Below are 13,248 nucleotides of genomic sequence, written 5' to 3' on the forward strand. Positions count from 1 at the left end.
ATGGGAATTGTAGTTCTGGGCGGGGCCGAACGGCGCAGCGTCGTTAGGGCCGGCGGTAAAGCGGCGCTTCCTGCGTCCGTGCCGCGATGTGTGCCGGGAGTTGTAGTGCTCTGAAAGGCGGGAGGTGGCGGAGCGGCGCGTGGGCGGGTTGTGCGCGTGACTGCTGCGCGCGGAGGCGGCAGCATGAAGAGAAGAGCTGGGGAGCGGGAGAAGGAACTGAAGGTACCTGCGCCTTGCTTCCTGCTCCCTTCCTACCCCTAGGAAGGCAGTGAGGGCGAGCCCCTGCCCCGGTGCTGCTGCAGGAGGATGGGCAGATCGGGGTTCGCTCGCTTCCGTGTCCCTATAGCAGCAGTAACAGCAGTTCGGGTAGGAGCTGTAGGGAGCAAGGCTCTTGCTGTACGCGCTCGTCCCGCACGCAGCTTTGCTCCGCGGCACTGAGGCGGGCTGTGCGGAGCGGGGCCGAGGGGCCGCGCTGAGCGGAGCGCTCGGGGTCAGCGAGCTGCCGAGGCTGAGGGTTCCGCCACGTTTAAGGAGGGTGAGCAGCCTCGCACCTCGCTAAACGTAAGGGATTTTGCTCGTGGGGCTTTGGGTGTTTCCATTAAAAAGGAGCGCCAGGTGCCGCGTGCAGGAATCGCTGCGGTAAGTGTAAAATCTTGTCGACGACGTGTTGCGTAGCTACACTTCTATCAACCAACTTAAAGCACTGCTTCTGTCTGCTAAGCCCGTCCTAAATAAACGCTTCCAGATCTCCCGCGTTCACGTAGCGCCGTGACCACGCGCCCGGAGCAGCGCTGTTTCGCGCGTTGCAGTGTGCTGCGATCCCCGTGCAGCGCTGTGTTTGCACGGAGCGGCGCGTGCGGGAGGTGCGAGTTTGCAAAGTGATCGCAGGGCGGTGCTGAGCGGGAGGCTCGGTCTGCTGCACGGTTACTGAGAGGTTTCTAAGGTAACGCTTCAGCTTGCTTGCGTGGGATGCACGCTGGTTTTGGTGTTGCTATTAAAGTCTTGCTCTTAGTTATTTCACTGCAAGGATTTGGTCTCGCAGATTGCATCTAAATGCTTTAGTAAATGGAAACTAAAAGGGCCCATTTTCTAATTTGCTTCTTAGCTCTACAGGGCCAAGCTGGCTTTCTTCCTCACAGTCCTCAGCTTTCCCTCTCTGCTGAGAAGTGTTTCAATCCTGTTGTAATCTTTATGTATTTGTAAAAGCACGCACATGTAAACTGTCCCATCTAGTCCAAGCCAATTAAACTGCAAGAAAAATAGACTTTTTTTTCTTTGTACATCCAAGACCAGAATTCAACTATTATTTCAGAGTTTATCCCAAACACATTTGGGAATTAGGATAAATCCTTATTGTTGGTAGGTTCTGGGTATTCTGAAAGGGCAACAAAAGGAGACCTCAAAACGCCTGAGAACAAAGGGTGTGGAAGCAGGAGGGGTTATATGGAAACAAATGAACCCTTTCTCTTAAGGGATCATTGTCCTCCTGCAGTAATACAGACTGGTATTTTTTTATGCTCCTTAACTACCGCTGTTATCTTCGGGCTCCTTGGCACCATGCTAGGTTCTCCCTTCGGTCCCTGAGTTGTTATGTTGTCCACCAAAAAGTCATAGAACTACAAAATGTTTTGGGTTGGAAGGAACCTTAAAGCCCACCTGGTTACAATTCCCCGCTGTGGGCTGGTTCCCAGCTGCTGCCCGGGATCCCATCTGACCTGGCCTCAATCACTTCCAAGGGTGGGAAATGCACACTGAAGGTAGAGGAAGTGTGTTCCTACTGCATTAGCACCGCCAGGGGTTCCATCAAGAGGTCCTAATCAAAAAATGTTCTTCGTTCGCCCCAAATATGAGTGAGGTTAACCCAACCTCTCCTGGAGAGCAGGACTGAAATGCGAGGGAAGCGGTTGGACCAAGGGGCCGGTTGGGTTTGTGCTTCTCCTGGCAATTTTTCTTGTCTGAAGAATTAAATCTTGAATAAAAGTTTGCGTTTTGCAATATTTGTGCGCTGCTAAATGCTGTCTTTCCAAAGCCTGGTAACTGGCTTTAGGTCTGTAATTACGTGATATGCTTCTTTTATATGGTAAGCTGTTCTTTCTCTTAAATTTTCATGGCTATAACCAGTTTTGATTTATGCTGTTGTAGAGGAGCATTTCAGTTCCAAGGATGTGGTAGGGATTTCTTCAGAGTGCAGTGCCGTTATGTAGCATTTTCCAATTTGTGAATCACCCCCATTGGATTGAGTAAAATGGAATGCCCAGTTGAAATTGAACTATATGTGGTGATCCAAGCCCAGGACGGCTCCTTCCTGTAGAAGGATGCAAAGTCATTACTGGGAAGAGGATCTGAAAACAAGCTGGGGAATCATAGCTGGAAGTGATCTGTGCAGCTGTGTTAAGCTCCATGTGTTGGTGGGTTGATGGTTGACGGACTTGGTGAGCTGAGAGGTCACTTCCAAGGATTTTATGACTTTCTTATTCTATGATTTTGTGTTGGGGATGGGTCACAGAGCACATGTCGCCTTTGGGGATGTTGCATACTGTCAAATTCTCTAGTCTTTCCCACTGCAAATGTTATTATGTATAGAAACAGAGCTGTTAGAGGAGATGTTACTCATTAACAGGAGATGCTTTAAAATTCAGTTTTTATTAATCACTTTATAGTTATTTTTATTCTCTTTGCGTTGTTGTCAGAGCTCTGTTCAGCTTCCAGTAAGCTTCTGGTTCCCATGTTAAACAAAAGCAAACGTAAGTGTCTTGGTGGGGAGTCTGATTTTTTCTTCTTAGACTTGGCAAGAAAGCTGCAGTGCTGTTAGACTGTTATCTTGATTAGTTCATCTGTAACACATGGCTGGTTTCAAGACTTTGGTTGTCAAAAATGCTTGAAGTAAGTTTCAGTATGATATATGCCAAGTTCTAGGAACTACGTCTATATACTTCCTCTTGCCACTGTTTGCATATTAAGGCCTTATGACATTGCGGTAAGAAAAATGGGATGCTCAGTTAGTCTGGAGTATTATTTTCCTTTACTTGAAAAGGATTACATTGATGGCCCAGTTCACAATTACCTTGTGTAGCTGTTTATGCTAATTCACATTGCTGGGAAACCAAAACCAGCTTCAGAGAATTTATTCTGCAGACATTGCTGTTATATTTGTACAGCTCCCAGTGCAGCTGGGACCCCAATCCAATAAAGTTATTGCTATACAAATAATAAATGCATCAATATGCACATATCTGAATATTCACAAGGCTTTTACAAAGATATTCATGTGTGATTTCACATTTGCGAGATGTTAGACGAAGTGACAAGGCAATATAAAGCTTTAAATAACCCAAAGCTTTGCATGTGTTTTATTTACAAGGAGTAGCAGGGAACACAGTAGCTTGGCTAGATTTTGATGAAAAGTTATGTTTCCTGCATCATCTTCATTTTTACTGGCTGGAAAAGATTACTTATTTGAGATGAAATATGTTGCTTCAACATATTAATTCCAAGGGGCAAAAAAAAGTATTCTCAGAATACTTAAGAGATTTTAGGATCAGTGATGAGAAATATTACCCAGACCATGAAGTGCATCAACTTCATCTGTTCAGAGTTTGTTCAAATATTTCATTGTTTTCTTGTTTTTTCTTATTCTGCCTTTTAAGACATAAAACATTAAATTTTCCAATTGACAGACTAAATGGATTCCTTTAGGAGTTGTATTTGGGCAAGTTAAAGTTAATGAAACAGCTTAGATACAGTTAAATAAGCTTGTTGTCATGTCATATTTCTGCTTAGGTATGTGGTGTGCGGGTTTTTTTGCAGAATCAGCAGCCAATATGCCAGCAGCAATTTTGGTGGTAATCACATTATTGGTCCATCTCATTATTAATGGGACAATAATTAAGAAATAGTGTTGTTTGTAAAATAACACACGATTTGTGTATTGGAAATGGTCAGGTAGAAACCTTGCATATGCAGAATAAAATATAAGAAAGAATGAATGGCAAATGTTCCTCGCTTTTAAATTCATCACGTTCCTGCTGCTTAAATTGCCTCAGCTGCTAATGCTGGAACCATTACAGTAATGGACTTGGCAAATGAAGGAGAACCAAGACATACACACTTTATTACTGGAGGGGTAATTTTCTCTTCATCTGTAATAGCAGCAGTGCCTAGTATTGATCGGACCATCAAGATACTAATCCTCTGTAAAATTACTTGTTATAACTGAAAATGTGTAAATCCAAATCAGTCTGTGTCCTGACTTTCTACTTACTCTGGAATCCGGAGTGGTAGATGGTTTATTTTTTGTGATTTAAGGCCTTTATGTTGATGGTAGTAAGAGCTTCCTTTGCAAGAGTGAGTGCTTAATCTTAGCAATGGCCCAGGGTTGTCTTTTTGTTTTAACTAGAACATCACCCACTTAATTAAGGAGTGCGTGTCTATCTTCCTTCTCTGAATTATGTTGGTACTTAAACTTCCCAGATTTATTAAACAAGTTGTTTTACATCCAGTCTCTTGTTTTTTGCTGTAAATAAGAACAGATCTATGTTTTACGTCTTGTAACATCTTGGAGCTGAGAATGCGAGAAGAGTGGATACTGAAAACATGAATTTGTGTTTTGTTGTCTGTAGCCCGTAAGGCCATTGCATGTAAGAGGAGCATCAGAGGAATCAAATGCCAGAGGTCTAAGAGGCTTCAGTTTGCTTTGATGCTGGTGGTGGTGACAAAAACTAGCGAATGGGAGCTTTTCTTAGCATGTGCTATATGTGGGTATGCCCTCTTGGACTGGTTATTAAATTTTTTTTTTTTTTTTTTTAGTTTTTCACCTACATCATCTTTTTTCTCATTCATAGACGAGTGTTAAGATTATAAGCACGTCTCTGATACTTGTTACAGCCTTTAACCAAGTGAAATTTTGATTTTTGGCTGAGTTGTGTGCCACGACTATAATCACAGTTACAGTGTACCAGCTGAACAGGTGAACCTCATAGGGCATGGCTCCATTAATCTTGACCCTTCTTCAGACTTAAAATGGACTCCTGCCACATCACAGCAATGGTAGGTTAGGGAGTCCATGCTGGAGGTTCTGGAATTGGGGTGATAAGCAGAACTGGATGATGATTTTGAAGAAATAGGTACTGTGCCATGCATTTTAGGAATTTTTGTTTTGTAGCATCAAGTAGATAAAAAAACATGTTGGTTTTGCCAGAGCATTTATCTGCTTATTCCCTCTCCTTTCTATTTCTGCCTTAATTGAACTTAACGTTTTCTGAAAAGATATTGTGGTACTTTTCTGGGCAGCCCTTCTCTCTACGAGAAGTAAACTTTTCTTCTGCAACTTTACAGGCACTGGTGAGCTCTGCTTTCTGTCAAATAATAAAAGACTAAATAGGACCTTAGCAGATGTTTACAATCCAATGTAAATTCAAGTTTTGGTATTCTACAGTAAGAAGACAGGCAGTGCATTCTGAATATTTACTGCATTTTCTGGTTGTGAAGGGGATTTCCTGTTACCTGCCTTTAAGCAGCTGTGGGGTTGGTTATAATGACTGGTGGTATTCCAAGTCTTTCCCAAGCCCTAAGTGAAAGTGCCAATCGTGGCAATGCAACAGAAGTAAATCCAGGAAAAGCAAAGCCCTTTCCTAGGTTTCTTGCAGTCCGTCAGCTATATCTGTGAGTGATTTCAAGGGAAGGGCAGACGCAATTCCTGAAAGATGAGATTTGCTGATTACTTCAATTCTTCGTGTGCCTCAGAACACTGAACTTTTTCCCCTTCAATTAACGTGTAAACTGAGCAGTAGCTGTTAGCCTAGTTTCAGTTCATGTGTCAAACAGCATCTTCCCTATAACTTTCTGGAGTACAGCAGAGCTTCTTGTGTGATGGTACGGTGGTTTGGAGCATTTTCTTAAATGTACTGTTCAAGTCTTCTGGATAGAAAATGATAGTACTGTAATTAAAACAAGTGTTTTTGAAGTTATTGGAGCGTTACTATGGGAGGAAACTCTTTTACTCTATTTAGTATTCACTTATTTTGCCTTCATACACATACAGCACTTTTAATAAAAGAGTGACATCTATACCTGCTAGAATTTGCTCGGTTTCATTTTGCCCTTTTGTTTGCTGCTCATCCCACCACTTTTATTTAAGACTGTAAAGTTACTTCAGTGTAACTGCGGTTGTCACCTTTGCCCTCAGCTAATCAAATAGTTTACCTTGAGGGAAACATTTATCTCCCACTTTCATTATTATTATTTTCGTAGCTGTAAAGATATATATTTTATGTCTGCAGAAGGCTGTAACAGTGAAACGAGGTATTGATCTGCTGTATTTGGCAATTTCTTTCCACCTTGCCATCGATATCATGTCAGCCTCTGTCTGTACTGTGGTTGACCTCACAAATAGCTCTTTATGTTCCCATTGGATTCAAATGATATACTATTCTCAAAACTAAATCAATGAATGATTATAAAGTTTTTAGTATTATTTCATAAGCCCCAGGCAACTGGTACTTCATGTGGTGAATACTTGAAAAGATATCTGATTAAGAGATGTTGCTGATTCCGTTCAAAGATTTAAAATTGTGTTGAAATCAAACAACCCATCATACTAAGTTCAGGATCTGGTTTGCATATTTCCTTACAGATACTGAAACTACTGAAGCTTCTGCCTGTAATTCACTGGAGAGACTCCAGTCTACAATGGCAGGAGATTTTACTTCAAGCTAAACCACTGCTTCTGATACGTGCTGTGATGAGTGCAAAAATTTAATGCACTGGATCTTAGCAGTCAAAGGTCATGAGTGGTAGTACACTGTGTGCTGTGCTTTGAGGGGGGGAAGCTGAAGTAAAGATCAGAAAAGGTTTTAGTTGCCAGAAAGTGAACAGTAGTAAGTGTAAGCAGCTCTGCAGCAGAAAGCCATTGCTCATATTGCTGTGTAGTCATACACTTGGAGTGTGCTTTTTTCTTTTTGGTACTGTGATGACTAGTTCAGTGGACACGTACCTTTTATGTATGTTCACTGCTCTGTTTTTTGCCTCTGGCATATGAAATGTATACCATATTGGTGAGACTGGTTCTTTTGTTTAGATCTTAGCTCTTTTCTTCGTAACAATGGTGATAGTGAAACATTTGGGCAGGAAGAGGACCTGGAGAAATGTTAAGTTAGCTCTAACTTCTCCCATTCCTTACAGCAGAGTCTATTAAGCTTGGCAACCTTTTGGTATATATTCTTTCATTTCCTAAACTTAAAGCTACTGTTGCGTGAAACATAGCCCTGTGATACGGTGGCACTGACACTGTCTTCATAAATCACCTCTGTGGTAGGGAATTTTTTTTTTTTCCTCTACAAGTTAAAGTACAAAAGGAAGTCTAGGAAGATATTGTTATCACAAGTGAATGGATGGCTGCGGATATGTTGCTTGCATTCTTTATGACTCAGTTGTGTGTATGCAGTAACTCCTGTTCCTTTTGGACAGGATTGGACTACCTGAAGTTCCTGAATGTTGGAAAAACTTCTGAATGTGGTGAAGTATTGGAACAAGCTGCCCAGGGAGGTGATGGAGGCAGTGTCTCTGGAGCTGTTTAAGAATAGCATAGGTGTCATTCTGGGTGATACGGTCTAGAGCCATCATGGGTTGATGGTTGGACTAGATGATCTTAGTGATCTTTCCAACCTTAATGATTCTGTGGTTCTCTAGGTGCTGAGGTGTCCCTGTGATAAAAGAGTCAGGAAGCGATGTAGATGTGCAGTAATGTTATGCTTTTCATTAATGAACAGTTAAGTCAGGATGTCCAGAATTGGGGTCTGGAAACTTCAGAAAAATGCAGAAATATTTCAGGCTTGATTTGAACCCGATTGAGAAATGAAATAGAGGAAGTGAGTGGGAAAAATAGAGATATGATAGCGATAACCATGCAAGTCCCCTCCTGCCCTTCTGGGGTATAGAATGCCTTGATGAGATTTTCCCACATTTATTTTTGCTTTAGATAAGGCCTGCTAGCCTATCTATGTAGGAAAGCCTTGGAATTTGTCCTTTTGTCTGAAATCCATTGGATTATGATTTTATGCTTGTGGTTTCCTTAAAGCCATTCATTGTGTTCAAGAAAGGAAGTTAGTCATCACCTTTCAGTGAAGTGTTGTCTGTATGGTTTGTGCCATGGAATGTGGGGATGTCATCCCTGCCTTAAGGTTTGAGAGGTGCACGTCTGCCTACGTGCCAGAACAATGGCTTTAATGCTCCGCAATCTAAATGTGCTCATCCTAAATACTGAAGTTTCACTTTCTCTTCGGTTTGCGATTCAGAGCTTGTGAATACGTTCCTTAATGCATTGGTGCCATGACAGCAGTTGGCACAGAGCAGTAGTGTCACAAACAGGGTGATGCCAGCGACCCGGTGCCGAGGAACAAGCCGTTTGCATGTCGGTCTGTTGTTCCAGGGCAGTGCTTGGCCCTGGAGGTGCGGGAGAGATGGGCTGCTCATGAAGAGGGCACGAGGAGTTAACCTGTATGATCCTTTGTCAGCGTGATTAAATTTGGTGTCAAGCATGGGTTTGTATGAAAGATGAGAGGCATCACTGTTTATCTAATAATAAAAAGTGTTCCTATTTTTCCTGGAGTCTTTTATATGTTAATAGAGGCGAATGTGAATATGGGCACATGATTTAAATGTATAAGTAAAAAATATACGTCTTTACTGCCAATGAGTTAAAAGTAAGACGTATGTTTTATGCAAAATACTGCAATTTCATTGTTAATCACATTGTTCAAGCCATAACTCCACACCAAACAGTGCTTTTAAGCAAATAGAAAATACTGCTATTGGACCATTTATAACAGAAAGGCTTGGGATATTTAGAGACTGATGCAAAGTGTTTATTTGCGTGCCTTAACGTATTCCTGTGTGGCAAAATTAATATAAAATGTAGGATTACAAATCCAAGTGATTTTATTAACCCCAATTAATAAGGCGCTCCTTTCTTCTTGTAGAGGAATCACCGTTATTTAATAGAACAAAATATTTCCCAAATTATATCTATCATAAAGGCATCGCGTGAGAACTGAGAAATTATTGTAAAATATTTGAACGTTTTTAAATATTAAAAGAAAGAAGTAAAAAAGTTTGGATGTCTTTCTCCTCTCTCCTTCTACTCTGCCAAATCTGGCTTGTTTAAAACAGCTGCTGAGAGTTCTGTTTAACGTTGTACTTTGCATGCATTTGTGATTTGAAATAAGAAAAAGAGAAATTTATGACAGACAGTTTGAATGGCATGCTGTCAGTTTGGCTCTTCATGAATTGGCAGCGGTCTCATTTAGGACCTTGAGATACGTGTCTGCCTGGACAGAATGAGAGCGCTTTGCATGTTCTGCGGAAGACAGCCACTCCTTGCTGCCTCGCAGCACTCACTGGTGCATGACAGTTGCCCTTCATTGCTGTCTGCGCGGAGCTTAACCTCTGACCGCCCACTTAGTGGCTGTGCAGCGGCTGGAGCAGGCCAGGCTGCTGGTGAATGACGGGCATCGGCCTGCAACGTGCCTGTCATTATCGGGCTGTCAGGAGTAGCCTGCCGTTGGGCTCCATCACGGCTCGAAACCCATGTGCAGCAGTCCATAGTCCTTAACTTCCAGGACTGTCAACAGAACGCTCAAATGTGCATAAAAAATGCGTATTGAATATGTCTTTGATCATAATATAGGAAGATATTTTTTGTGTGCGCTAAATGTATTCGTGCGGCTTTCACGGGGCCAAGAGGTTGAATCTGCTGCCATGGTAAGAAGTGAACTGTTGTCTCCTGTGGTCTGTTTCAAATAGCACAATTTAGATTTGAACAGCTCTGCCAGTTAAACCCTCAGCTTGTCTTGCGTATCCTATCAGCTCTGCAGCCAGCAGTGTAAGCAGCACGGTGCTCGACCAGTGGTGCCTGAGGTTAGCTGTCAAACGGCTCTGTTATTTGGGATCTTGCTGTAATGTAATAGTATAGAAGAAGTTCAGGCTACGTGATTTGTGAAGTGGTTGTGAGAAGTTAAAATGGCTGAAATTTATTTCAGGTGCCCCCCCTCGCTTTCTCCCCAGCAGTGTGAGAGAAGATAGGATTTTGCATAATAAAGTAAGAAACTCAAGGCAATGTAAAAGTCTTTTTTTTTTTTTTTTTTTTTTGTTTCTCAAGTACAGAATGCAGTGAGTAAAAGAGCATCAGAATTAATTGCAAAGAGATAGGAAGGATGGACTTCACTAAGTAATAAATGCTTGCTGTTGATAATATTAAACGAGCAGATATATTTTCTAATAACGAATGCTAAAGGCTTTGGGGCTGAACCTCACCCTTAATTAAATGACAGAATTGTAGCACTGCACTAGTTAGGAACGTAAGCTTGGTCTGCAAGTGAATCCTTTTAACTAACTATCATATAGTAACAAATACGGAGAGTGGTTTCATGTTTGGAAGGGTCATATCCTGCTCTAGCATAATATTTACTAGTCACTTGGGCAGAACAAGCTAGCTGCAGTTTATTTGTTCAGTTTCTTCAGGCATCAGATCAGTTTATCTTCTCTAAATATCCCAGTTTCTTCTCATATGAAATGTTTTATCGAAATGACATCACAGTCAATAAATATCATGGTCTATCACAATTCACTGGAGCTTTGTCATAATGGGCAACGTATCCGAAGTGCAATGACTGCATTATCTTGCTAATTGCCTGTAAGATGCATTTTTTTGCCATTTTGAAATGTTTCCGTGCTAATTAAGCAAAGTCAACAAAATCGTAGGAAGTGGTTAGGCTGGTTCGTAGCCCTAAGTTTTCCTTTCATTATATTTTGCTCTCCATATATTTTAAAAACCAAGTTTGTGGTTTCTGTGCTTACAATATCACTTGCAAGAAACATCACGTGCACTGATCTAATATATTAGTCTTAGTTGAAATAGCATTGTTCTTTAATAGCAGTCCAACTCTTTGACTTCAGTCTTTGATGCATTAATGTGCCTCGTCTGAAGTATAAAATGTGTATGTCTGCATCAATGTGCGCGTGTATGTATGCATAAAATAAATGTACAAAGTTCTTGGACAAGAAGAGTGGTTGGTTAGTAGGCATGGAAATAACATTCCTCTAAATAGCTGAATAACAGCAATTATTATTTTTTTAAGTTTTAGTTGATGTTTCTCTCTTAAGAGATCTGTACCTATGGATTACCTCCTGGTGAAGGATAATTAAATTTAGGCTATATATTGTATATAATAATAATAAGCACATAAACAGTGAATGCTTAAATGATGAACCACTGTATTTGATGCTGTCTCTAAAGACAGAATTCTTTGTTGGCCTACATCACTAGAAATATGTTAGCAAAACTAGTAGAAAGATTGCCTGGACTTTTTCTCAAAATAGTGTGTTCTTCCCATTTCAGGAAGATGATTTTTGTTGTTTCACTGTCCAAATCAAGCTTGCATTTCTTGTGGGAGTTAGTTATACTTCTTGTAGCTGTGTTCCTGGGGGAAAGAAAAAGCAAACACATTCTTAGAATCTTTAAGTACTAATGCACTATTTCTCCTAATCCAGGGTTGTTCTTTTGCCATTTTTGAAGTAACATTTCCTTCTACTGCATGGAAGAAACTGACCATCATTATTCAGTTTATTGCATCTTTGAAATTTGTTTGAAAGAGAAGTCATTTTGTTAGCATTGTCCACATATGAAGAACCCTGCTATAAAAGCATCTTCCAACTTTTAGATATTGGAATTGAATGTTTAAAAGCAAAGGGACAGTGAGTAAAGATAACTGGCGTTGTTTTGTTTTGCTTGTGGTTACAGTATCTGGACTGAAAGCAAAATGTTTTAATCAAGCAAAGAAGCTCCTGAAGTTAACTTTGGCAGGGCAAGAGATGAACATGGGCTTTTTATTCCTACTTCCAAAAATGTTTGGAAACTGCATGCATGCACTTGAGAGGTTAGGCATCTGTGATCCTCTTTGGTGTTATAGGAGAAAAATAAATCCTCTAATGCAAAATAAAGGAGGGCTGGATACCTTAAGGGAAGTGCTTTGTTGTCACCTACAATCGCTGCGGTACAAATATCAGCTTGTCACAAAGGTTGAGACCTTTGTAGTGCATTCTTTCAGGATACAAATCTTCTCTCTTCTGGCTTTAATGCAATAGCTGTGAAATATCTGTATTAGGTAAAATAGAGGTTAAGGCACCTTTAGGGCACTGAATTCTTATCTCTTTTTACTAGCAGTGGTGTCAACATGCACTAAAATGTGGTGACCTACTCTCCTCTTTGATAAAAGGAAAATGACCTGTCTACTGTGGTCGGTGATAGACTTGCCCAAGGCAGATTGTATTGTCACCTTCTTTAGTATTGGCATGTAGGAAAATAAAGAAAGGCCGGGATATTTCTGTTTACTGTAGAAGTATTTGACATTTCTAGCTACTGATAAAACACACTCAAGGGTAGAAAGAGGGAACTGGTATATGCATCTAAACAAGACTGCAAAGAAATGCAGAGATATTTTTATTGTGTGAGCCCTTGGTGTCACAGGACACATGATACTTATCAAGAGATTCCTTCTTACAGCTGCAGACACCCAAGGTTCAAGTTGTGCATTTAACCCTGCTTTTTGCTTGTCTGTGGCCTTTTTGTACACAGAAAGCTGACATCTCTTGTGTGGTCTTGAACTTGTGATGTAACTGTGTACTGTGCAACAGACAGAGCTTAATCATGGATGTAGCCGGTACCAGCAGCTTCATGTTTGTGATGTCGTGGAGACAGTTGTTGTCTGATCCTGGATCATTTCTTCTGTAACACTTACAGTTTTGTAACAATTAATTTAGCAGTAACTATGAATCATTGCTTGTAGCTGTGAACAATGCGATGTATAAATAATTTAGCTGGTTTAAGCTCTAGACTGGAAACATCTCAAAGCATTAAATGACTTCAGCCTCTAAGTAGAAGGTCTACAGTGTTCTGTGAATTAAATGAAGGTGGTCTTCATGTTAATTTAAGACTGAAGAATTCTGTTATTCTTTTTATTGATATTTAAGGTGGAATATGTTTTAGAAATGGTTAGCACCTTTGCAAGATGGTGATGTAACGTATAAAATCCTTTTTGTGTGAGTTCCTGCATAATAATTTTGTCTTTTGTTGGGAAGCTCAAAGTTTTTTTTGTTTTTCCTGAAGTGATGAAACAGACCCAAATGAAATGTATTTACAGCATTCTCTTATGAATACAACGTCTTCCCATCACTTAGGAGCTTTATGGGCCGTGT

The 13,248-nt window shown here is 40.7% G+C and overlaps 1 protein-coding gene across 1 annotated transcript in view; it reads left to right on the forward strand.

The window, feature by feature from the left end:
* Window positions 1-13,248, forward strand: part of FTO (FTO alpha-ketoglutarate dependent dioxygenase) — a gene marked incomplete at both ends in the record, with an annotated part of 104,595 nt that continues 91,347 nt past the window's right edge. The window contains 3 exon segments of the mRNA XM_079541211.1: window positions 1-72; window positions 75-140; window positions 142-222. Coding sequence (XP_079397337.1) covers window positions 1-72; window positions 75-140; window positions 142-222 — 219 coding nt within the window.

Source organism: Tetrao urogallus (genome assembly GCF_951394365.1).
Source record: "Tetrao urogallus genome assembly, chromosome: 12".
NCBI lineage: Eukaryota > Metazoa > Chordata > Aves > Galliformes > Phasianidae > Tetrao > Tetrao urogallus.